The sequence below is a fragment of the Alternaria metachromatica genome, assembly GCF_023757995.1.
Source record: "Alternaria metachromatica strain BMP 0045 chromosome Unknown scaffold_35, whole genome shotgun sequence".
In the NCBI taxonomy this organism is placed as follows: domain Eukaryota; kingdom Fungi; phylum Ascomycota; class Dothideomycetes; order Pleosporales; family Pleosporaceae; genus Alternaria; species Alternaria metachromatica.
The window spans coordinates 156,334-176,794 of record NW_026055526.1 but is presented as its reverse complement, the minus strand read 5'-3'; the positions used below and the strand labels follow the sequence as shown (position 1 = coordinate 176,794).

Genomic DNA, 20,461 nt, shown 5'->3' with positions numbered 1-20,461 from the left:
GATTTGAGGGAGGGAGGATGGGTGGCCGGTTGGTCGGTTGGTGGGTGGGTGGAAGGGCAGCGACCTAGATGCAACATAAGTCAGCAAGTCGATACTTGGATACACATACATACCAACGCCGTGAAGTGCCGCAAGGACTTCAATTGGCGACAAAAAAATTCAGAAACTTACCAAATCATCTTTTACATCTGGAATATCGCTCTGATGATCGGGTTCTTTTTCTTGGTGCAATCGCAATACCACCACAGCATGTGCTGATGGATACAGTCTGGACTGGATCAAGCTCTGTGCTTCTTCCCCATACCACCCATCTCTACATCCCCCTCTTCATCAACAGCCCTTTGCCGCTTCGCCGCCGCACCGCCATCTCTTGAGATCTTCTCCACCAGCGCATCTTTTGTCTGAGCCAGGAGCTGTTTCTCGCCGATACGCACAGCCTTTGCCATCGCAAGCCTCCGCTGCTTCGTCGATGCAGCGTCGACAGGTGGGACCTGGCCAAACGTCTTCAAGTCATGCTCTAGCGACGTGGCATACTGCGCAATGCGTGCCTGAACAATCTTTTGCAGCGCTTCCGCGCCTTTGCTAGTGATCTTTTCTGGTTTAGGTAGCCGGCCTTTGCTGCTAAGGCGCTCGTATTCTTCTGCTGGGAGGAGCATGCTTTCTACTAGGATGACTAGCTCGGGGGAGAGACTTTCCTGGAGGGTGAATGGGTTGCTGGCTGCGATGTCATAGCCGGAATCGATCACCTCTTGTTCGTCAAGATACTCCATTCTGTCTTGATGCCAGATGCCGTCGCGGACGAGGATCTCTGTGACAAGCTCAGCAGGGATCTCGGCGACATCGTACTGCGCGTAGTTGTCGGTTACATAGCCGTATCTTCTCAGTAAGTCGCTTCGGGGAAGGGAGCCGTAGTCGTTGAAGATCTCGTCGCCTGCCGGAATGGGTTTGAGCGCTTTCATCTCCAGGCAGTCTTTCTCGTAGAAGAGTCGCGCGTTGCATCTGTCGGCATCGGCGTTCAGCATGTCAGCCAGTGGCACCATGCCTTTTGGCAGCGCAGCGTCTTCTTCTTCCTCAGCAAAACCTTCCTCGTCTACCTCTTTGCTGGGTGTCGCAGGCTCAACATCAAACGCATACGCCATAATCAAACTACCCATCTTATGCATCAACTCCAAATTCTCAGGGCTGCGCATCTCCTTCGCCTTATCTTTCGCCCTCTCATCCCCACTAAACACTATCTCCGCAAACTCTTCTATCACAGGTAGCAATTGCTCTGTGAAGGCTTCGTCGGCGCCCTCCTTCCCTATCTTGGTTACCACGGCGCTGGCTTGTAGCTCGGCTAGTTCGTCCTCGGACCAGAACATCAGGGTGTCGAACTCGGTAGGCAGGACGGCGAAGTAAGGAGCCCAGTTTGATGCGGAGCCATTATGGTATTCGTAGAGCATGACGAGGATGAGAGAGAGCCAGGGGCCGAGGAGGGCGAATGTCGAAGCGGGGATTTCGCGGCTGAGGATGCTGTTTTCGACGCTCAGGATGGAGGCGCGGGGTATGCGGAAGAGGAGTTCGTGCTCGGCGATGGGTTCAGTCGCGACTTGACTTATGTTAGTATGGATCTGCCAAATGTACAATGGAGGGTGGTGGTAGTCCAAGGCAGGATTGGCAGCACGCATAGGTGGAGTAGCTACTTACTCACGCCTCGCCCAGCATCCTGGTTCCTCAGATCTTGCAGCTTGACCTTTGGACTGATTTCCGCTCCAGAAGCCTTCAGCCAGGCCAGAAAGGTCTGGCTGGCGCCGTCGAAGTCTGCCATACAGCGCAACGGTCCGGTGTGGCGTGGGATTGTTGTGGAGGGTTGGATATTTGGTGGATATTCTTTAGCGGTTCGGCGTACCGAGGCTGCTTGGTCCGAGCGGTGGAGGATTTGGTGGCTGGGGTGTGGAAGAATTTGCAACTCTTGCTTTTGTAGATGATCCAAGAGGATGGGAGAGATACAGGCGAGGGAGAATTGAACGGATACGGGATATGAAGAATGGATTGTGAAGATATGCGACAGAATTAGTAGACTTTGTTGTGGTGGTTCACAGACCCTGCAGCACCTGACTCGTGGGCGCTGTGACGTCTTTTCGTGGGTTTTTATATCGGCTTGCTTGCTGCATACGTGCAGCGTGCAGCATCGCCATCATCTGACAGGACGATTGTGAATTTCGCAAGAGTTGTATGATCAGCAAATGTGTCAAAAAAAGGTCGGCTTCTACTTGCACTCGCACTGCCCAGGTTCCGTTACGGACATAGAAGCTCTTCCACAGTAGCAAATGCACATAGCTTGATCTCCAAGAGCATTACAGCACTGAGTTCTGCCAATTCCGGGTTGCATCGCGATTTCGCGAAGATTCATAACACGCGACTTGATTTGCACCGCTGCTGGCCATTGGTGGTTGCCCAGCGCCGGCTTCATGCATGTCATTCCTTATCGATAGCTTTTTCCAACGTCACCCCGCCTCGACGCGTCAAACATCAACGCCGAACCGCGACGACCGCCACAATGATCGCCATAGGACTGGAAGGAAGCGCCAACAAGATAGGCGTCGGTGTCATCTCCCATCCTGGTCCTAACAAGCCACCGATCATTCTCGCGAACCTGCGGCATACCTATGTTTCCCCGCCCGGCGAAGGCTTCTTGCCCAAGGACACCGCAATACATCACCGAGCATGGGTCGTGAGGCTAATCAAGCAGGCTGTACGCCAAGCGGGAGTCAAAATTGAAGACATCGATTGCATATGCTATACCAAGGGCCCAGGCATGGGCGCACCGTTACAAAGCGTCGCGCTTGCAGCCAGGACGATTAGTTTACTGTGGGGGAAGCCCATGGTGGGCGTGAACCACTGCGTTGGTCGTACGCGTCCCAGAAATCCACGTATCAGGAATCTAGCTAAGATAATACAGACATCGAAATGGGTCGCTCAATAACCCGCGCCGATAACCCCGTGGTCCTATACGTATCTGGTGGCAACACACAAGTCATTGCTTACTCCGCCCAACGCTATCGAATCTTCGGTGAGACCTTGGATATTGCCATAGGAAACTGCATCGATAGATTCGCCCGCACACTTATGATACCCAACGACCCATTTCCCGGATACAATGTTGAGCAACTGGCAAAACATGGCAAGAATCTCGTCGATCTACCATATGGCGTCAAAGGCATGGACGCGAGCTTCTCGGGTATCTTGGCTGCAGCCGATCTTCTCGCGCGCGGACTAGACGAGTCGTTACCCGACGAGAAAAGATTGAAGACTGAAGATGGACAGCTGGTCACAAGAGCAGACATGTGCTTCTCCCTGCAAGAGACCATTTTCGCCATGCTCGTTGAGATTACCGAACGAGCCATGGCACATGTCGGCTCACAGCAAGTGCTAGTCGTGGGCGGCGTGGGCTCGAACATGCGTTTACAGCAAATGATGGGCATGATGGCAAGAGACAGGGGCGGGAATGTGTTTGCAACAGACGAGATGTTTTGCATTGATAACGGCATCATGATTGCCCACGCTGGCTTATTAGAGTATGGAACTGGAGTTAAGACGGAGCTGAACGACACGACTTGCACCCAGCGGTTCAGAACTGACGAGGTGTTTGTGGGCTGGAGAACTGACTGAGGCGCGCTTTACTCCGATTCGATACCCCGGCTGACATTGCCTTGCCGTCTTCTTCATATATACATACGAATTCACTGGATATGATACGAGAGGCATTCAGGCACGGTCCACCATAGTGAAGGGAGTGCTCATGGCCTCGTGCCTTTTTCGCAACCAAACACTGCATGTGATCACTTGGCGATGATCTACCCCGACCAGTCACTTACACTAAGACTGCTGCGTTCTGCTCCCACCACCCAAGCGCCGGGCTCAACTCTTTGGCAAAGACCGGAGCCACCAGTGCACACCTCCGCCAACATGCTCGCGCTATCAAAGAGCGTTCTAAACCAGGAACCACAGGTACAGCTGATTACCAGCAACATGCGCGCCGCTCAGTCACGCAGCTTGAGCGCCTCCAAACCATTGGCTACCACGTCGTCTTCTTCACATTCTATTGCGACCAAGATCTTTATGCAAGCTCACCCTTTCCATCTTGTAAGTTTCAATCCGTCGGTTCGTGATCACCATACGTAGCTCATACTGATCCATGTTAGGACGAACGAAGCTCGATATCGCAAGCGTCCCGTCAGATACAGCAGCTTCAACGGAAGAACGAGGCACTCGCACGCGGACTCGCTACATGTCAAGCTCATATTGTTCAGCTCGAAGGGCGACCGACAGCTAAGCAATACGACGATATCACCGCAGAGCACGCGCTTGCTAAAGAGCACGCCAACGGTTTGATCGCGAAGGTAGATGCATTGGCTGCCACATGTAACCACAAGGACATTATCATCGCCGCCCAAGACCGCAAGATCGCCGAACTTCTACATGATCAGGAAGCCATCGTCACCGCACGAGACTGCGAGATCACCGAACTTCTACGTGATCAAGAACGAGACAGGAGCGCTCTTGATACTTTACGCGGAAAGCGCCGAGCGGACCGTAAGACCATAGACGATTGGTCACGAAAGATCGCCGAACTAGAGGCGACATCCCACGAGCAGTCAAGCACTATTGCTATGCTTCGCAAGGACAATAGTTGTTTGGAAGCCAAAGTCCACGGCTTATCCGAATTCGTCACCAAGAAAGATGAGGAGCTAGCACGGCTGAAGCGAACTCTCGACTCAGCCGCTGCCATGCATGGAGACCATGACGCCCCACCCAAAGGAAGCGACGTAGTTGCCTGCATTTGCAAAGCCGAATCGGTGAAGCAAAGTAGTACCTATCGAAAGCTTTCCGACCATTTCGCTGAGAAAAGCAAGCTCTGGGAAGATACCGGGGAGAACATTAAGCGTGCAGCCCTCATCGCACAAGCGGAGACTCGTAACAATCACGCGAACTGGGTGCAGATCTTACAGGAGAAGGACGCCGCCATCGCTGGTTTAGAGACTACACTAGAGGCGGCGATGGCCAAAGGCGACCTGGCCAAGCATACCCAGCACGCCGTCAAGACGCATCAAGCCTTGCGTAAGAAGAACGCAGCATTGAGCAAAGACAACAAGGACTTGAAGACGGATGTACAGAACCTACTCGATGTCAATCAGTCGAATGCAGATCGACTGACCTCGTATTTGAGGAAGATTGAGACACTGCAGGCCGAACGAACACATGCGGTCGATCAAGTCTCCCACCTGAACGATAAACTGACGAAGTGCAATAAATACGCTTCGGATTTGCAGAAGGTCAGCGCTCCTGCAGCTGCCAAGGCGAACCAGGGCGATGTCTCCAACACCACAGACAGCGTTCCACGAGCCACTGTTAACGGCATCGTGGCAGAAGCCATAGCTGAATATTACACGCAGGCAGAACAACTTTGCGCTGAGCTTCAGCAGGAACAAGAGACACGTCGACACATTCAAGCCAAGTTGGACCAGTGTGACAAGGATCTCTTCACACACCAGACCGAGGAGCAAGATCGCTTAGCCAATGTAGCTGGGCTTGAACGCAAAGTGCAGTCACTGAAAGCACAAGAGAAGCTTCTCGAAGACCAAATCCAGAACTGTCATGCCTTGGTCAGCGCTACAAACACCACCAGTAGCCCACATGCTTTCGAAATGCATCGCCTGATCCTCACCCAGATTCACCCACTCCAGACAGAGAACAGGAAACTCATCTCCGAGAAGTACGAACTCCTGAAAGATGTCGATAGGTTCAAGCTTGAGGCGCTCGATACGCGCGCCAAGTGCGAACGCAGGATCGACAACTACCGAGCATGGTACAAAGACTTCGAGATGCATTACTGGCATGTCGCAGTCGTCGAGCGTGATAGCTTGCACGATGAACTTGCGTATTGGAAGAAGAAGTGTGGCAAAGAACACTTTTACTGCTCTACGGCTTCTAGCCGCTTAGTTCACGACAGACGCTTGCTACAGTTTGCGCTACGCGAAGACCACGGCCTCACCAAGAGCATGCTGCCTAAGGAGTATTTTGACCCAGACTTTCTCAAGGGCTGCCACTCAGCAGTTGAGCTGGCTTTACGTAAGCTCTGGCCGGACTTTTGGCTTTACTTGGAGGGACATGCTGCATGGGTGCCACTTACCGTTCCTCTACTCACGGGTGAGGGTGAGATCGTCATGGATGAGGCTACTCGTGCGGCGTCGAACACGCGCCTGGCGGAGTTCAAAAAGGAACTTGAAGAGCTGGACGAAAAGCTCGAAGAGGCGCATCGCAAAATGTTCGACATTGACGATGGGTCGGATAGCGACGAGGAAGAGAAGACCGACGAGGAAGATGATTCTGACGGTAGCAAAGAACATATCGGCACGCCTCGTAATACCCCAGGCTCGCACGACACGGATGGTACGTCACCGCCTTCTAGCAAGCGCACATCACATGAGCGAGGAGACCCGAAAGATAGCACGAAGGCTGACAGCTGCCATCCTGCTGGTGGCCAAAATTCCACAGCGATCGTGGACAAAGAGGCGCAGGAGTATGATCAGCTACCTGCATTTGCAAAGACGATGCTTGCACGCATTAGCGCCCACGAAGCCGAGAATGAGAAGCTTGCCGGTTATGTCGCTGACGAAGACATCGATCAAGACGCGTTCCTAGCGCAGTATGGTCAGGGTATTACGGGTAAGCCATGTTGCTGCATGAGCCAACTGAGTAGCATCACTAACGTATCAGCAGGTTCTCAAGACAGCAATCTACCCGATCCGACCGAATCTTTTCAAGTCGCTGCGCACGTCGAACAAATAAGCGTCGACCGCCTGCACGTGAGCGGTGATGATGGACGTACTTTTGAGCAACGAGTCGCTGAGGAATATGTGGAGGGTGGGCACAATACGTTTTCTGAAGAGGAGTATGATGGCTTTGATGATGGGATGAAGAAGAAGTATCGCGAGGCTATGGTAGAAGCCGTGGTCGAGGGCCTGGACTGAGGGATGAAGTCGGCGTTTATGGGTCCGTTGGAGCTCGGCGTAGCTGCTACGACTTATAGTCATTAGGTAGCTTGTGAAAGATAGAAACTATAGTTATTAATAGCAAAGTGGGTTGTAGGACGGCTGGGGCTTACGATCGACACCTTTCATGAGGCTTACAGACTAGCACGGCGGGCCGTACATTAGCATCACGCTAGATACCATGCTACAGCAATCTAGCCACAAAAAGAGAAGGTCGCATGTGACGTTGCTGCACGCCTGAACCACCTCGGAGATATATAACTGCATGCAGCCACGATCAAGACTTCTGAATCCAACCCGAACTACCAAAATGAAGGCATCGTCGTCAATGCTGGCGGTGCTCTTTGCCGCAACCGCAGCTTCAAGTCCAAACACCGCACCCGACTGCGGATGTGGAAAGTCATTACCCAAAGGCGTCGAGCTCGACAAGTCCGTCGATCTGACATTGGAGAGTGAAAGCGGTGTTTCCCCTCGCAAATACCGTCTACACATCCCACCCTCATACGACAACAACAATCCCGTCCCACTCATCCTCTCATTTCACGGCCGTGGCAAGAATGCAAAGTACCAAGAAGCCCTCAGTCAATTCTCAAACGCCAGCTATGGCTTCGAAGGAATCGTCGCGTATCCCGAAGGCGTACCGGTACCGCCTCCCCATCTTCAGATGGATGGTAGAAGTATGCTAACACACATGCCCAGAACGCAAAAGGCACGCAGCAATACGAGGGCGACCCCGACTCCCCTCCCTCCATCTCCGATGTCAAATTCACGCTAGAACTCCTCGACCACCTCCAATCAACCTACTGCATCGACCCCACCCGCATCTACGCAACCGGAAAATCCAACGGCGGAGGCTTCACCGGCGGCGTGCTAGCCTGCGACGCCAAAGCGAGCTCGCGAATCGCCGCTTTTGCGCCTGTATCCGGCGCTTTCTACCTCGATGCCGACCAGCAGCCCTTACCTTGCAACCCCAGCCGCCAAGTCCTCATGATGGAGTTCCACGGCCTGGAGGACACGACAATACCATACGCCGGCGGCATCAACACCCGCGGCAACGCAAACTCAACTGACGTTCCTACGTGGGTGAGGGATTGGGTCGAGCGGGACGGCCTTGACGTTGACGCGAACAAAACGTCGTATCTCTGTGAAGCGGATGAAGGGAAGAAGGTCACGAGGTATAGCTGGGACGACGTGGTTGTGCATTACAAGTATGAGAATCTGGGACACGATTGGCCTAGTTCGTTTGCGAATGGCGACACAGGGGATGACGAGGGCGTTTTGACGTGTGAGGCGGCGGAGGCGACGAGCATTATTTTGGAGTGGTTTGGGGGGTTGACGCTGTAAGCTGAGACGACGACCTTAAGACATAGACCAAATTGAACGGGTTTGCAGCCTACATTTAGATAAACACATGCAAAGTAGGTAGCCTGACGTTAATGTAGTTTCTAGGGTGTTTAGACCTTTCCTTGCATAAGGTGGGAGGCGGCTGAGTAGGAGACGGCGGGGAGAAGTTCGGACAGCGCGTGGTAATTCTCCAGGCACCCGCAATCTACGCTTTTCAGAACTTGCCTGATTTGGACTGCCTGCTGGACAGCAAGGATGTTGGCGATTGTGGAGCCGATGACGTCATCGGCTGACACCATCACCGAGGAACATCGCGTCTTCATCTTGTCTCATCTCATCTCCTATACCCGTCCTTCTTCCTGCGCATTCCTCAATTCATTTTTCGGTCCAAAACTAGAGTCAGATTGTGATGCGAAGTATGCGATGCGGCACTTTCGTATTTGGACGTCCTGGCTGATGTCTATAATGCTGTCGCGACAGCTTTCGCACCGTGTTATTGACTGACTGATAGCGCGTCGCGATCGATGCACAGACGAGGCCTCCTATGAACTGATGTTAGGTTCATTACGCGGCTCTTCTTGTAGGTACTGAGGATGCATGGAGCGGTGGGCTCGAATTGCCCCCTCCTCAGGCAGCTGCCTCGCACGTGCAGCGCGATATGAGAGGTAAACATGCGGCGAATGGCTCATCCTTTGCTTGCAACTGTCTCTTAATCATTTTGATATTTCTGTCAAACCATGGTCCTCTAAGCTCGAGATTTTCAGCTCTTTCAAATTTGCATGTTGGGTGCCTACGCGTACCTTCCAATCTTCTGCGCCGTTCCAGTGTTTACTTCCCCGACTACTCCCACAGCGGACTTCCACCTGCCCTCGCTTGATGCAACATCAAATTGTCTGATCTCAACGGCGACGACTTACCCTCATTCGCTTTTACGCCGATTTTCACGCCGCTGCAATCGAAGGCCACCCTCCCGGCAGTCGCCATGGCCTACCACTCAGCCTACCGCGGCATTGCGACGGGTGCCAACGGCGAATTTGATCACTTTGTGCGGACAATCGACCCATCACATTTGGAAGGCGGGTATTGGAGGTTCCAGACTATCGACGATGACCGGCGCGCAATGGCCCGCGGCTTCACAACACCTGAGGATGTTCTCCAAGCTGCCGACTCCAGCGACGACAGGTTCGACGAGATCATTTTAAGATGGGTAAGGGGCGCAAACGATACAAGCTTCAAGATGGCGATGTCGGGTACGGCGCATCATCATCTCCAAACGATCTACGAACTGCGCTCGATGCTTCATCTGCCCATGTCGTCCAGAGGGCAAGTGCCGCTCTACCCAATCAGCACCAACCCACGACTCAAGCAGTACTGGGAAGCGAAATACAGAGCCCAAAGACCTACCCCGATCGATCCCGCGATTCAGCTACCAGACCGGCCCATCTCATCTCCAGTGACACCAGGGCCGGTACACTCGACTTCATCGCAAGCTCAGCACGCAGAACCAGCGGCACCGAAGTCCCCCGTTGGCAGAGTCACCAGGGCACGCAGCGCGAAGCTATCACAAGCAGCGCGACCGAAGCCTGCAGTCAAGACCAAGTCCGCCAAACAAAGACCCAGTGCTTCTACAGCGCCTACAGGCCGGTCTTCGTCCACGTCTCCATCGTTAGAGAAGACCAAGGTTTCACTTCCTCCTGCCAAAGCGACAAACCAAGGGCAGAACCCTTCCCAAAGCTTCGCAACGCAGCCGTTGACGTCCGCACAACCTGGTCCGTCCGCCAGCGGGAATGTGCCTACGATACCGCGAGCCGCGTTACAATGGGGATTACAGCCGTCACTGAGACAGGCAACATCAAATCCGAGCAATGGAGTCTCGCAACATAACTGGGTTCACCCGTCCGCTCGCGTACCCGCTGTACCATACCCTCCTTACGCAGCTCCCCCGCAACAGCAAGTCCAGTCCAATAGTGCTGCAGGCCTTTTGCCGAAGAATACCACCTCGATATCAGGAGCCTCCAATCCTTCGAACATCCCAGTCCGATCTCCGACGGACGGAAGACAAGACAAACGTTTCGATGATACATATAATGGGCACAGGATACCGAAGCAGAGAGACGATATTCAAGCGGATGGTCGTAATACAGGGTCCTCCGCCAACACAGGACACGGGCAGGTTGCAGCTCCAACAACGCCATTTGCTTTCGACGATGATGACAGTATCGCCGGTGTATCAACAAATCCGCACGCGCCCCACAATGCCACCCCAAAGACCCCCTCAAATGCACCGCATCGGGTGTCATTCGATAGCCGGTCTAGCCCGATACCGTTGCCAACAAGCTCCCCAGCGCATTATACCGAAGGTGCAAGGGTGGAAGAGCCAGTCGCGGCCGCTGGAGCGTGCGACACGACAAACAACGGGCAGACTTATGCCTCTCGGGCGAAACAACAGCAGTCAATCAGTGACCTCCGGTCGCCCAGCATATCAGACTCACGCCCATCGGGTACCAAAGCTGCAGGCGTAACGGAGAAGCCTGTAGAGACCATCCCCGAGCCGTGGGGCAGCTACATGAAAGGCCTTGAACAGCTTCCATGTGTAGATTGCGGAGAAGATGAAGGACATCTGCCGGACTGCAACCTTGGTAGTAAGTACCAGAACAGCAGCTCTCCAATACGTCACTAACAGTGCCTAGACATAATACCAATGCAGAACCTTACCGTCCTCGACTATCGCACCCTTGCTGACGCTGTCGAGCAGTTCGATCCTGGCCCATGGACAACCCACTTCGTCCCTCCTGAACCCGAGCCTGAAGACGTAGCGACACAAATGAGAGGCATGGCTGCGGTCATACGGAATGAGGATAGCTACACACAAGATGCCGAGCTTCACGGACTACCTGATGACCTCATGATGATGTTGTGGGCTTTCAAGACTTCGGACAATGTTCAGGTTATCAATGAGTATGTGGACAGCTGCTGACGACTACAATGTGGTGCTGACTGTTGCTCTAGGGATGATTGGGATTCCGGCATCGGCGAGTTCGAGATGTGGTGACGGAAACGTGTTGTTATGCTCGCATGAATACAAATACATATTGAGAATTATGGAGCAGTAATTTTGAGGAGAATTGGTTGTCCTGGACTGTATGCAATGTCGCAGGAGGGGGACGTGTTGTCGTGAGCAGTGTCTCCGTGGCTTGCGCCTCTGTTACTGAAAAGCGCCATGGAAGTAGAAACTGGAAAAGTTACAATTACTCTGTACTCTCTTTCTTCATTGTCTCATAATTCGTGGATTTCGCGGCTTAGTCGACGTCGCGACTAGCGGTTGAAGAATCGAAGCCCCGCATCGTGTACCTCGGCAGCCCATCCTGGCCCGCCACGGACGAATCACGACAACAAACACCAGGCAGTTTTCGTGCAACCCTTACTCTGTATACGTTACCGCTTTATCCGTGAGTTGTCGTCCGTGACAGTTGCTGCAGCCTAGAAACTAACGACATTTCTAGGACCATTTCTGTCATCTTGACACCAATCTCGATCTTGTAGCCTGCAATCCCTGCACAGCGGTCTATACATAACCACAGCCATAAAATTCGGAGGCAGTATCACTACGTTCATTATTGCATGAAACTACTATAATCTCCATCACAACCATGACCGATTTCGAAACTACCATCAACGACGCCATCGCGGCGCAAGAAATCCCCGGGTGTGCTCTAGCGGCCACAAGCCGTGATGGTACGCAACACATCTTCTCATCACGATACCCAACCTCCAGTACTAACAAACACCAGGCACCTTCACGTACTCCAAAGCCTTCGGCAGCACCTCCATGAACCCCAGCTCAGCCAAACCCATGGACCTCAACACCATGATGTGGGTCGCATCCTGCACCAAGCTCATGACCGCCCTCTGCGCCATGCAACTCGTAGAACGCGGCCACATCACCCTAGACGAACCTATCTACACGCATATCCCAGAACTGGAAGTATTGAACGTCCTCACTGGTTTCACCGATGCGGGAGTTCCCATTGAGGAAAAGCATAAGAACCCGATTACTCTGCGTCTACTGCTGACGCACGCGAGCGGCCTGACGTACGAGGGCATGCATCCGAAAACGCTGGCGTGGCTGAAGTATCATGGGAAGAAGATGAATGCCAAGCCAACGGTTGTGGAGCGCTTCGTTGCGCCGCTCGTGTTTGAGCCGGGCGAGAGCTGGGCGTATGGGCCTGGGGTTGATTACGCCGGTTTACTAGTCGAACGCATCTCCGGTCTCACGCTAGAAGAGTACATGAAGAAGCATCTTTGGGGTCCGCTTGGTATAACAGACGTCACGTTCTTCCCCTCCACGCGCCCGGATCTGCTGGAGAGGATGGCGGAGATGTCGGGGAGGGGTGAAGATGGGAAATTGAGTGTTCATGAGGGGAAAATGCCTTTTGTGGATGAGAAGGGTGAGGAGGTGACGGGTTGTATGGGTGGACAGGGGAGTTTTACCTGCGCGAAGGAGTATGTTAAGGTGTTGAAGGGGGTGTTGGACTGCGACGAGGGGGGCGGGGGCAAGCTGCTAAGTAAAGAGAGTTTGGAGGTGTTTTTCAAGCCGCAGTTGGGCGAGGGGAGTCGGGCGATGTTAAATGCTGTTGTGCAGGATGATGCGGTAAGTGCTTCCTTCTATTCTCTTCTTCCAGGGCGGTTCGGCTAATGTTATCACAGGCGAACAACGCAATGGGCGGTACACCTAAACACGTCGCCAAAGACTACGCCCTCGGCGGCCTGGTCATGATGGACGACGCGCCCGACGGCAAGAAAGCAGGGACGATGCTCTGGGGCGGCTATCCCAATCTCATCTGGTGGATTGACCGTAAGACTGGACTCGCTGGGGTTTACGCGGGGCAGGTAGTGCCTCCAGGAGATGCGATATGTGGAAAATTGATGAGGAAGTGGGAGGAGGGCTGTTATGAGATGTTTGAGAAGCATAGAGAAAGTAAGTCGAAGCTTTGAATGTGCTGGTGGAAGGGCACGAGAGGCAAGGGATATGCTGACGTGTGAGAAGAGGTGTAGAAGCGAAGACATGTAGACGTCGGGGCATGTCACGGTCACGCGGTGCAAAAAGGAAGAGACGATGGGTTTTATGGGTATATTCTTCTATCAATGTTTCTCATCAAGCTCATCCGATGCTCAGCAGTGATGCGATGTGAGCGTTCCGTATCCATATCCATCTCCATGCATCTTCATGTCCATCTCATACTCAGTAGTAGACACCAAGGTCTATGCTGACCTACCACCCAATGAGTCCGTCATTCCAAGCCAGTGAGCTTCTCGCAACCGCGCCATCAAGGCAACAAAAGAAAGAAAAGCAGATACATGACCCGATAACACCCTACGCCAAGTGCGCAAAGCATCTAGCGACGACGACCAGCAGCCTGGAGCTCAGCATTACGCTTGAGAGCCTCCATCTGACGGAGACGACCATAGTCGCTGGCGGGAGTGGGGGTCTGACCGATACCGCGACGGGCATTCAGCATGGCGGCAGCGTCCGAGAGATCGAGCTTGTTGTTGTTGACAGGAGAGACAGGCTGAACTGCTGGAGCCGGAGCCGGGTCGCCGATGACGCCGTTACCACAAGGACCGCCGAGACCGCGACCGGAGTTGAGACCTTGATAGGCGGGATGAGACATATCGCCGAGGTTGAACTCGAACTCTGACAAGTCAAGCTGGAAATCGGGGAGGTCGAGCTGGAAGTCGGAGGCGAAAGAAGAGGTTTCCTTGTTGAGACAGTAGTCCATGTTGACGGGGTCGTTGCCAAATGACTGAACTGTGTTGTTGATGTCGATGTCGATGTTGTTGATGTCGGAGTTGGACATAGGAGAACTGGTGGTAGGCATCTGCGCCTTCTGAGCTGCCATGAGAGCGCGGTACTTGGCGGCGTCCTCGGCGTCGGAGTCGCGGGTGGTGGTAGCGGTAGCCGGGCTGCTGAGGAATGCAGTAGGGCTTGAAGGTGTGATGGTGAGGCTGCTGCGTTGCTTCTCTGAGGGTGAGGATGAGGTACCCATGAGCTTGGCGCCGCTGTCGCCAGTGCCGAAGAGGTCTTCGCCGATCATCTCGAAGTCAGGTGGGGGAAGTAGAGTGCCGGGCTCGCCGATCTTGATACCGGTGCTGGGGTCAATGCCCTGGAGGAGAGGAAGTAGAAGACGGCCTTTCTCTTCTTGGGAGAGCTGAGACCAGGGGAGGTGGTAAAGCTCTCCGACGCAACGAATGGGTCCGGAGGGTGCAGAGACGGTGCGCTTGTGAGCCTTCGCAGGCTTCTTGGGCTTGGTGACCTTGGCGGCCTTCTCCTTGGGAGGCTTGGGAGCTCTGGGCTTGGGCGGAGCTTTCACCTTGACAACCTTGGGCTTGGGAGGAGCCTTGGGCTTGGTCGCACGAGGTTTGGCGGGGGCCTTGGTCTTCTTGGCCGGGGTTACTGGCGGAGCTGGGTTCATGAGAGGCGTCCACATTGCCTCGATAGGCCCTGGAACGGCAGGCAAAGTGGAGGCCGGGAGGGTCTCAATGGCCTTGGGGAGAGTAGAGGACGCCAACTCAGCACCTTGTAGATGCCTGGCGTGACTCAGGAGGTCACCGCCAGGAAGTCCAAACGACATGTCGCCGGCAAACTCTCCAGCGTTGAAGCCGTAGTCGAAGTTGAGAGCGACGTCGTCGCCAGAGGTCTCGACGGACGGCAGAGGGATGTCCTTGAGGAAGTCGTCGTTGCAGAACATGCTGAAGTCGAAGTCCATATTGTTGGACATGTTGATGAATACGTAGGTGTGAAAGAAGTGAGAAAGTAGTCGCTGAGATGCTTGAAGATTATCAGGAAGTAGTGTGTGGTGTAAGAGAGACGAATAGAAATTGATTTTGACAGCCACAAGGTGAGCTCTGTGGGAGAAAGGCTCGGCGTCGTTATCTAAGCAATTGAGGAGGCTGGTTAGAGAGTCTGTGAGCATGAAGGTAGATAAATACCGCACCTTTTCCTCGATCTTCTGCGGTGCAGGTGGTGGTGGTGGATACTTCAGTTACCCGATTCGGCGTCGCATACTGTGGCGGCGGCCAGCTATTGGCCCAGCCTCTCGAGGAGCTGGCGTTCTGACTGGGATCTGGCGTCGTTCTGCGGGGGTTCGGGGGTTGGGGTCGAAAAGTTGTGTTTCAGGTCTCCTTCACTTTTTGCGCAGCAGCGCCTGACTGGCTCGGTAAAGGCTCAATAACGCGACAATAGCAAGAAAGACGAGAGAGAGAAGGCAGCAGATAGTTCTTGTGTGGCTGGCGACGTCATTGCGATTCTGGACGCCGTTTGGTGTGCTGGCCGCGGTGGTCGTGACAAGGTGAAGGGGCGCCGGTGGAGGAACAGATGGCGAGCGCGACATCCCAACACAGCATATCTGCGAGACAAATCAGACGCCGAGGATGATTATATGTATGAGAGTCCGCTTGTGGTACCTCTAGATGCGTTCGAACAACTTGTGCGTTATCGCGTCTCAGTGAGCCAGGCGCTGATGTGCGCGAGAGCTGCATCCCGCGTAGCTGTCATGGAAGCCCCGGCGCTGCGCAAAAAGGAGTCTCAAAGTGTTGGCATCCAAGTGTACAGCCATTAGTATGAGTTGCGATATATGCCTGCGTTCATGGTGCCTTCTCCGTACTGGACACCGCTGGTGGGACCGTTTGGTGAGGGGGAGGGCGATGACGTCACTGATCACGACACCGGCCGCGAACTTCGACCGCGGCTCTAAGATGACCTTGTCAGCTTCAGTCGATCGCATACTAATCGCGAAAGAGAAAGAATGTCACAGTAACGATGCAAGTGGTTGTGTAGAGGTACAAACCTTGCGAATTGCGTGCGCGTGGTGGTTTGCGCGGGCTGTTGCCGGCTTATATAACAAAGGCACCCACCTAGCAGTAGGGAAGACACTGAACAGGCATAGATTTTCAACGTTGATTGATATATAAGAACAATAATAGCTACTGAAGATGAAGTGACGTTGGCTCGTCAAACGCCAATCATGCGTGTCATCCTGCAGATCGCTCGGCGCTGCCGCGAAGGATCTAGCGCGAACATGGACAGAACCCAAATCCATGGATGCTACCGCGCGTGTCGTCCTTCCCGCATCATCCCATCTCGCTTTCCAGATGCTCCAGCGCTCGCGCGTCTCATTCATTGAGCATCTTCGACCGTGACCCGTCCCCTGCCTGTGTGCACTATACTCGCGCAATGGGGTAGTCTCATTTGGGGATTGCAGACCGATTGTCGCGCCTGCCACCTTGCTTGCCTTGCATGGCCAGCAATCCATCCCGGCCTCGTCTTCCGCTGTCGCCACATGATAATGCAATCCTCGATCCTCGTCTTATTCGTCATATCGTATTGCCAGGCGCTTAGTCGTCTTCAATCCTGAGGTAATCCGTTGCCCAGTGGACCCTGAGCTCCTCGTCCATGCCCTCCCATACCTCACGCGTCATCCTTCCATCAATCTGCTGCCACGACGATTGATATTCTGGTATCTGCGATACCTCGACGAGACGGCTTCGCGCGACTCGGCGTACCACTTGATGTTTCGCCTTCCGTGCCTGCGTTGGGATTGACGTCCGGTCGTCGCGTTCGGGGGTGACGGGACTGTGCTCTCGTTCGCTCGATGCGTGCGTCAGCAGCGGCGTCCCTGGATTCGACGCGTTTTCCGGCACACATCCGTGGGCATCGGACGTGGTCACGAAGTCGGCGTTCCGTGGCGCGTATGTGTTGCTCACTGAGGATCGCGCAGAGCCAGCGCTACCCTGACTCGTGTTGTGATCGCCCGCCTCAATGCGCATCGCGGCCTGCTCTTCGGAGAGTGGCGCGACCATCTTTGACAACCAGACTTTACCCGCAATGCAAACCGGGTACCATCCCTGTGGTCGCAGTGCCTTCAACGCGGCTTCAGTAGGCGACAAACACGCTCCGGATGTAGAGTCGTAGGTGGTCGCAGAGATCAGCTCCGACGGAACACCCTGAAGCCCATATGCCATAGCGAATGCCAGCGTCTTCCGATCATGGACCTCGGGGTTGGCGGGCGGAGCCGGCTCGACGAAATGCTGCTCACCCTTCTCTGCTTTGAGGGCGGCAATCTCGTTGTGCAACCGCTCGGTTGTTGGGACCGCCTCGTTGAAGAAGAGGTGGTACCAATAATCTTCGTTGCTCTTCGCCTTCATAACGCCGCTGTCGCACTTGTCGACGATGGTCTTGCTCCACTGCTCGATCTTCTGGAGTTTATCCTGTAGCTGCTCGTTTGTTTCGATGAGGCTCTGATTTGTTGCGGCGGTTCCGCTCACCAGATCCAGCAGCTCGCACTGGTCTTGCTCGCCGAGAGCACCTTGCCGACTTCTGGCTACCCTGCGGAGCATGTTCAGCTCGTGCATCATCGCTTCTGTGCTTTTGCCAAGCTTGCTATGGGACTTCTTCTCCTCAATAAGCTTGGCTTCTAAGATGCCATGTTCGACGGAGACTTTGAGGTGATCGCTGTCAATATTGTCAAGCTTGGCTTGCATGTCCGACTTCTCGTCTCGCTCGGCTTGGAGAGAGTTTCGCAGTTGCTCATTCTCGAGATCGATCGCATCGAGAGCTGCACAATGAGCGCCGGGTACAACATTGCCTTGCTGTACTTGTTCGAGTTGTCTGGCCAAGTCCCGGATTTGGTCATTCTTCAGCGCCAGTTTGTCATCGAGCAGATGTACATCCTTCTGGGAGCGGTTCAACGCCGCCCGCAAATCCTGCTCGGCCTCTCGGTGTCGCGTGACACTCGTCTCGGTATTCTGGATCGTATCGAGAAGGTTTTCGACGTGCCTCCTCAATCGCTGCACTTCCGCTCGACGCTCCGCTGCTTCTTCTTTACCAGCAACATCTGCGTCCAACACGCGCTGAAGCTCACTTCCGGTTGTGAACTTCTGGCGTAGCATTTGCGACATGATTTCGTGCTCTTTCTCGAACTGCTGGATTCGAGCCATGAGGCTGATGATGGTCTCCTCTTCCTGAGACATGGCGTCGTAGTAGTCAGCTACCATACGACTGTTCTTCATCTCCAATACTTCGTTCTTGCTTTTCAGATCGTCGATCTTGACCCTGTTTGCCTTGAGAATCTTCCTCTTCTCAAGATTGGCCTTCCTCTTTATGTCTTCACGCTCAGCGGTCACCTTTTCGACCGTCTTCTGGAACGTGGATTCTTTCCGCAGGCATTCTTGGTGCCACTTCTCGGTTTCTTCACGCTGGGCCGCGACGGCCAGGTCGTGGTCTGCCTTCAACGTGGCCGTTTCCAGATTGTTGGCCTTGATCTCCGCTTGGTGCTTCTCAGCCGCTTCAACGAAACGGTCATTCAGGTCTCGGTTTGTCTCGTCAACCTGTTGGCAATAGGCCTCCATGTCAGCCACTTCTTGGGACCATTGATCTACCAATCGCTTGTCGTTCAGGCGCTGCGCCTGCTGCTCGGCGTATTTCTGGTTGAGAACTTGGTATTGAGCTACGTTCTCGCGTACGCGCTGCTTCGCGTCGCGGAGATCGTCTTGTAGGGCTTCGCACCGCCCGTCACCGACCATCAGCACCTGGCTGAGCTTCCGTGTGGTTTTGACATCGTCGCCGTCCGGTTTAGAACTCGACTTCCCGCTGCCGCCGGGGGAGCTGGTTGCCGAATCCGATGATGCGGTCATACCGTGTGCGAGTCGTGCCTTCCGCCAGGTGTTTTCGGTTGCGGCGTTGATGTATAGCGCAATTTTCTTGCACAGCGCAATGTCTTTCTATGTCTGATCAGTCTCATTGTTTGTTTGTACGTTTGGTCAGGACTTACGTAGGGTGAAGCGTCTGTCTCAGTCGAACGCGCACTGAGCAGCGTCTTGATCTTAGCCAGCCTTTTCTGAATTACAATGCTCGCTGGGTCGCCATCGACCTGCGCGACTTCGGATGATGGCTGACTGCGCGTCATCTTCTCGCGGCTGGCCTCGATCGGAATGGCGAGTTGCTGTTGGGTCTCCATGTCGATCGCACTCATGTTGGTGCTGGTGGAGCTGCTTGCAGAAGCGATCTCGCTGGCCGTCGGCGCGCTCAACATGATAAGCTCACGTGTGGTCAGGGGAAGAAGATTGGTTGAACGGGCGTCTACTCCAGAGTTGAGTGAGCCTGTTGGTGTGGGCAATCGGTAAAGCGGACCCGTAAAGAGAAAGGAGAGTTGCTGTGGTCATTCAGGCGTTGCGCAGCGCACATGACGTAGGCGCACGACTATCGTCAGATTCACTGAGTTCTTACACTTTGGGTCAAAACACGCTGGCAGGATCTGATAGGGCCAGTCATGGGGCGCATTATATGATAGTAAGGTGTATCTGCACGGAAGAACCACTTGAACATCACTTTGAAGATGCTCAAATCTACCTAGTGTTGTCGTTGTCGGAACGAAATACTACACAGGTCAACATTGAGGAAACTCTTCGCCACCCGCTCGCGATCGAACGCCCCTTCAAAGACTGATGTTGTCATGCTAGTGGCGCTCACGATGCGCCTATTGCCGTCATGATTCCACAGCTCCTTTTAGGGGCTTTTATCGTTTTATCGATCATGAATATGTATAGTTGAAAGTATTACCTGAACTATGGCCGATGCGAACAATGCCTGAGACTTGTTGTCGGTATTTGGACGTGACAATGTGTAGACCGCCACACTGTGTTTGTCTTTGTCTGAGTTAGAATAGAAGGAGAGTTACATCGATGCAAGCCCCTATATTAGTTTCCTGATAGCGAGGAACACAAATATTGAGATTAGAACGCGCTGGAAAAGAAGCAGTGGTAGTAGGAGTTAGGAATACCCAACTGTTTCAGAACTTCTGAAGCAGCTTATATTGAGGTTGCTGTATAGTTTCTAGACCTTAGATTTGAGCACGATGTTTAAGAAAAAGATGTAAACCCTAAGAGCCTACAAAGCTGAGTTCCAAGGTTTTTGTGAAGCAATCACGTGACGTGACCCAAATCTAAATTGATCAGCTCCATTTGAGGTCCAACCAACCGAATCGAAAGTCATATTGGGTGCAGCCAAGAAGCTACGACGGATGTGA

General features: G+C 53.7%; 8 protein-coding genes across 8 annotated transcripts; 5 read left to right on the top strand and 3 right to left on the bottom strand.

Moving 5' to 3' along the window:
- Window positions 1-278: 278 nt before the first annotated feature.
- Window positions 279-1,807, bottom strand: J4E83_009674 (uncharacterized protein; the record flags this gene model as incomplete). The annotated part of the gene is made up of 2 exons (XM_049336559.1): window positions 279-1,588; window positions 1,687-1,807. 2 exons carry the CDS (start codon window positions 1,805-1,807, stop codon window positions 279-281), a joined length of 1,431 nt encoding a protein of 476 aa, XP_049184340.1.
- A 732-nt stretch (window positions 1,808-2,539) lies between these two features.
- Window positions 2,540-3,651, top strand: KAE1 (putative tRNA threonylcarbamoyladenosine biosynthesis protein kae1; the record flags this gene model as incomplete). The annotated part of the gene is made up of 2 exons (XM_049336558.1): window positions 2,540-2,891; window positions 2,942-3,651. 2 exons carry the CDS (start codon window positions 2,540-2,542, stop codon window positions 3,649-3,651), a joined length of 1,062 nt encoding a protein of 353 aa, XP_049184339.1.
- A 297-nt stretch (window positions 3,652-3,948) lies between these two features.
- J4E83_009672 (uncharacterized protein) lies at window positions 3,949-7,013 on the top strand (the record flags this gene model as incomplete). Its single annotated transcript, XM_049336557.1, has 3 exons — window positions 3,949-4,125; window positions 4,185-6,708; window positions 6,763-7,013. 3 exons carry the CDS (start codon window positions 3,949-3,951, stop codon window positions 7,011-7,013), a joined length of 2,952 nt encoding a protein of 983 aa, XP_049184338.1.
- Window positions 7,014-7,344: 331 nt separating this feature from the next.
- J4E83_009671 (uncharacterized protein) lies at window positions 7,345-8,378 on the top strand (the record flags this gene model as incomplete). The annotated part of the gene is made up of 2 exons (XM_049336556.1): window positions 7,345-7,677; window positions 7,734-8,378. The coding sequence occupies 2 exons, from the start codon at window positions 7,345-7,347 to the stop codon at window positions 8,376-8,378; spliced, it is 978 nt and encodes a 325-aa protein (XP_049184337.1).
- A 982-nt stretch (window positions 8,379-9,360) lies between these two features.
- Window positions 9,361-11,430, top strand: J4E83_009670 (uncharacterized protein; the record flags this gene model as incomplete). The annotated part of the gene is made up of 3 exons (XM_049336555.1): window positions 9,361-11,020; window positions 11,069-11,336; window positions 11,388-11,430. The coding sequence occupies 3 exons, from the start codon at window positions 9,361-9,363 to the stop codon at window positions 11,428-11,430; spliced, it is 1,971 nt and encodes a 656-aa protein (XP_049184336.1).
- Window positions 11,431-12,028: 598 nt separating this feature from the next.
- Window positions 12,029-13,373, top strand: J4E83_009669 (uncharacterized protein; the record flags this gene model as incomplete). Its single annotated transcript, XM_049336554.1, has 3 exons — window positions 12,029-12,113; window positions 12,170-13,029; window positions 13,086-13,373. 3 exons carry the CDS (start codon window positions 12,029-12,031, stop codon window positions 13,371-13,373), a joined length of 1,233 nt encoding a protein of 410 aa, XP_049184335.1.
- Window positions 13,374-13,774: 401 nt separating this feature from the next.
- J4E83_009668 (uncharacterized protein) lies at window positions 13,775-15,157 on the bottom strand (the record flags this gene model as incomplete). Its single annotated transcript, XM_049336553.1, has 1 exon — window positions 13,775-15,157. One exon carries the CDS (start codon window positions 15,155-15,157, stop codon window positions 13,775-13,777), a length of 1,383 nt encoding a protein of 460 aa, XP_049184334.1.
- A 1,615-nt stretch (window positions 15,158-16,772) lies between these two features.
- J4E83_009667 (uncharacterized protein) lies at window positions 16,773-19,408 on the bottom strand (the record flags this gene model as incomplete). The annotated part of the gene is made up of 2 exons (XM_049336552.1): window positions 16,773-19,157; window positions 19,208-19,408. 2 exons carry the CDS (start codon window positions 19,406-19,408, stop codon window positions 16,773-16,775), a joined length of 2,586 nt encoding a protein of 861 aa, XP_049184333.1.
- Between the last annotated feature and the right edge of the window lie 1,053 nt (window positions 19,409-20,461).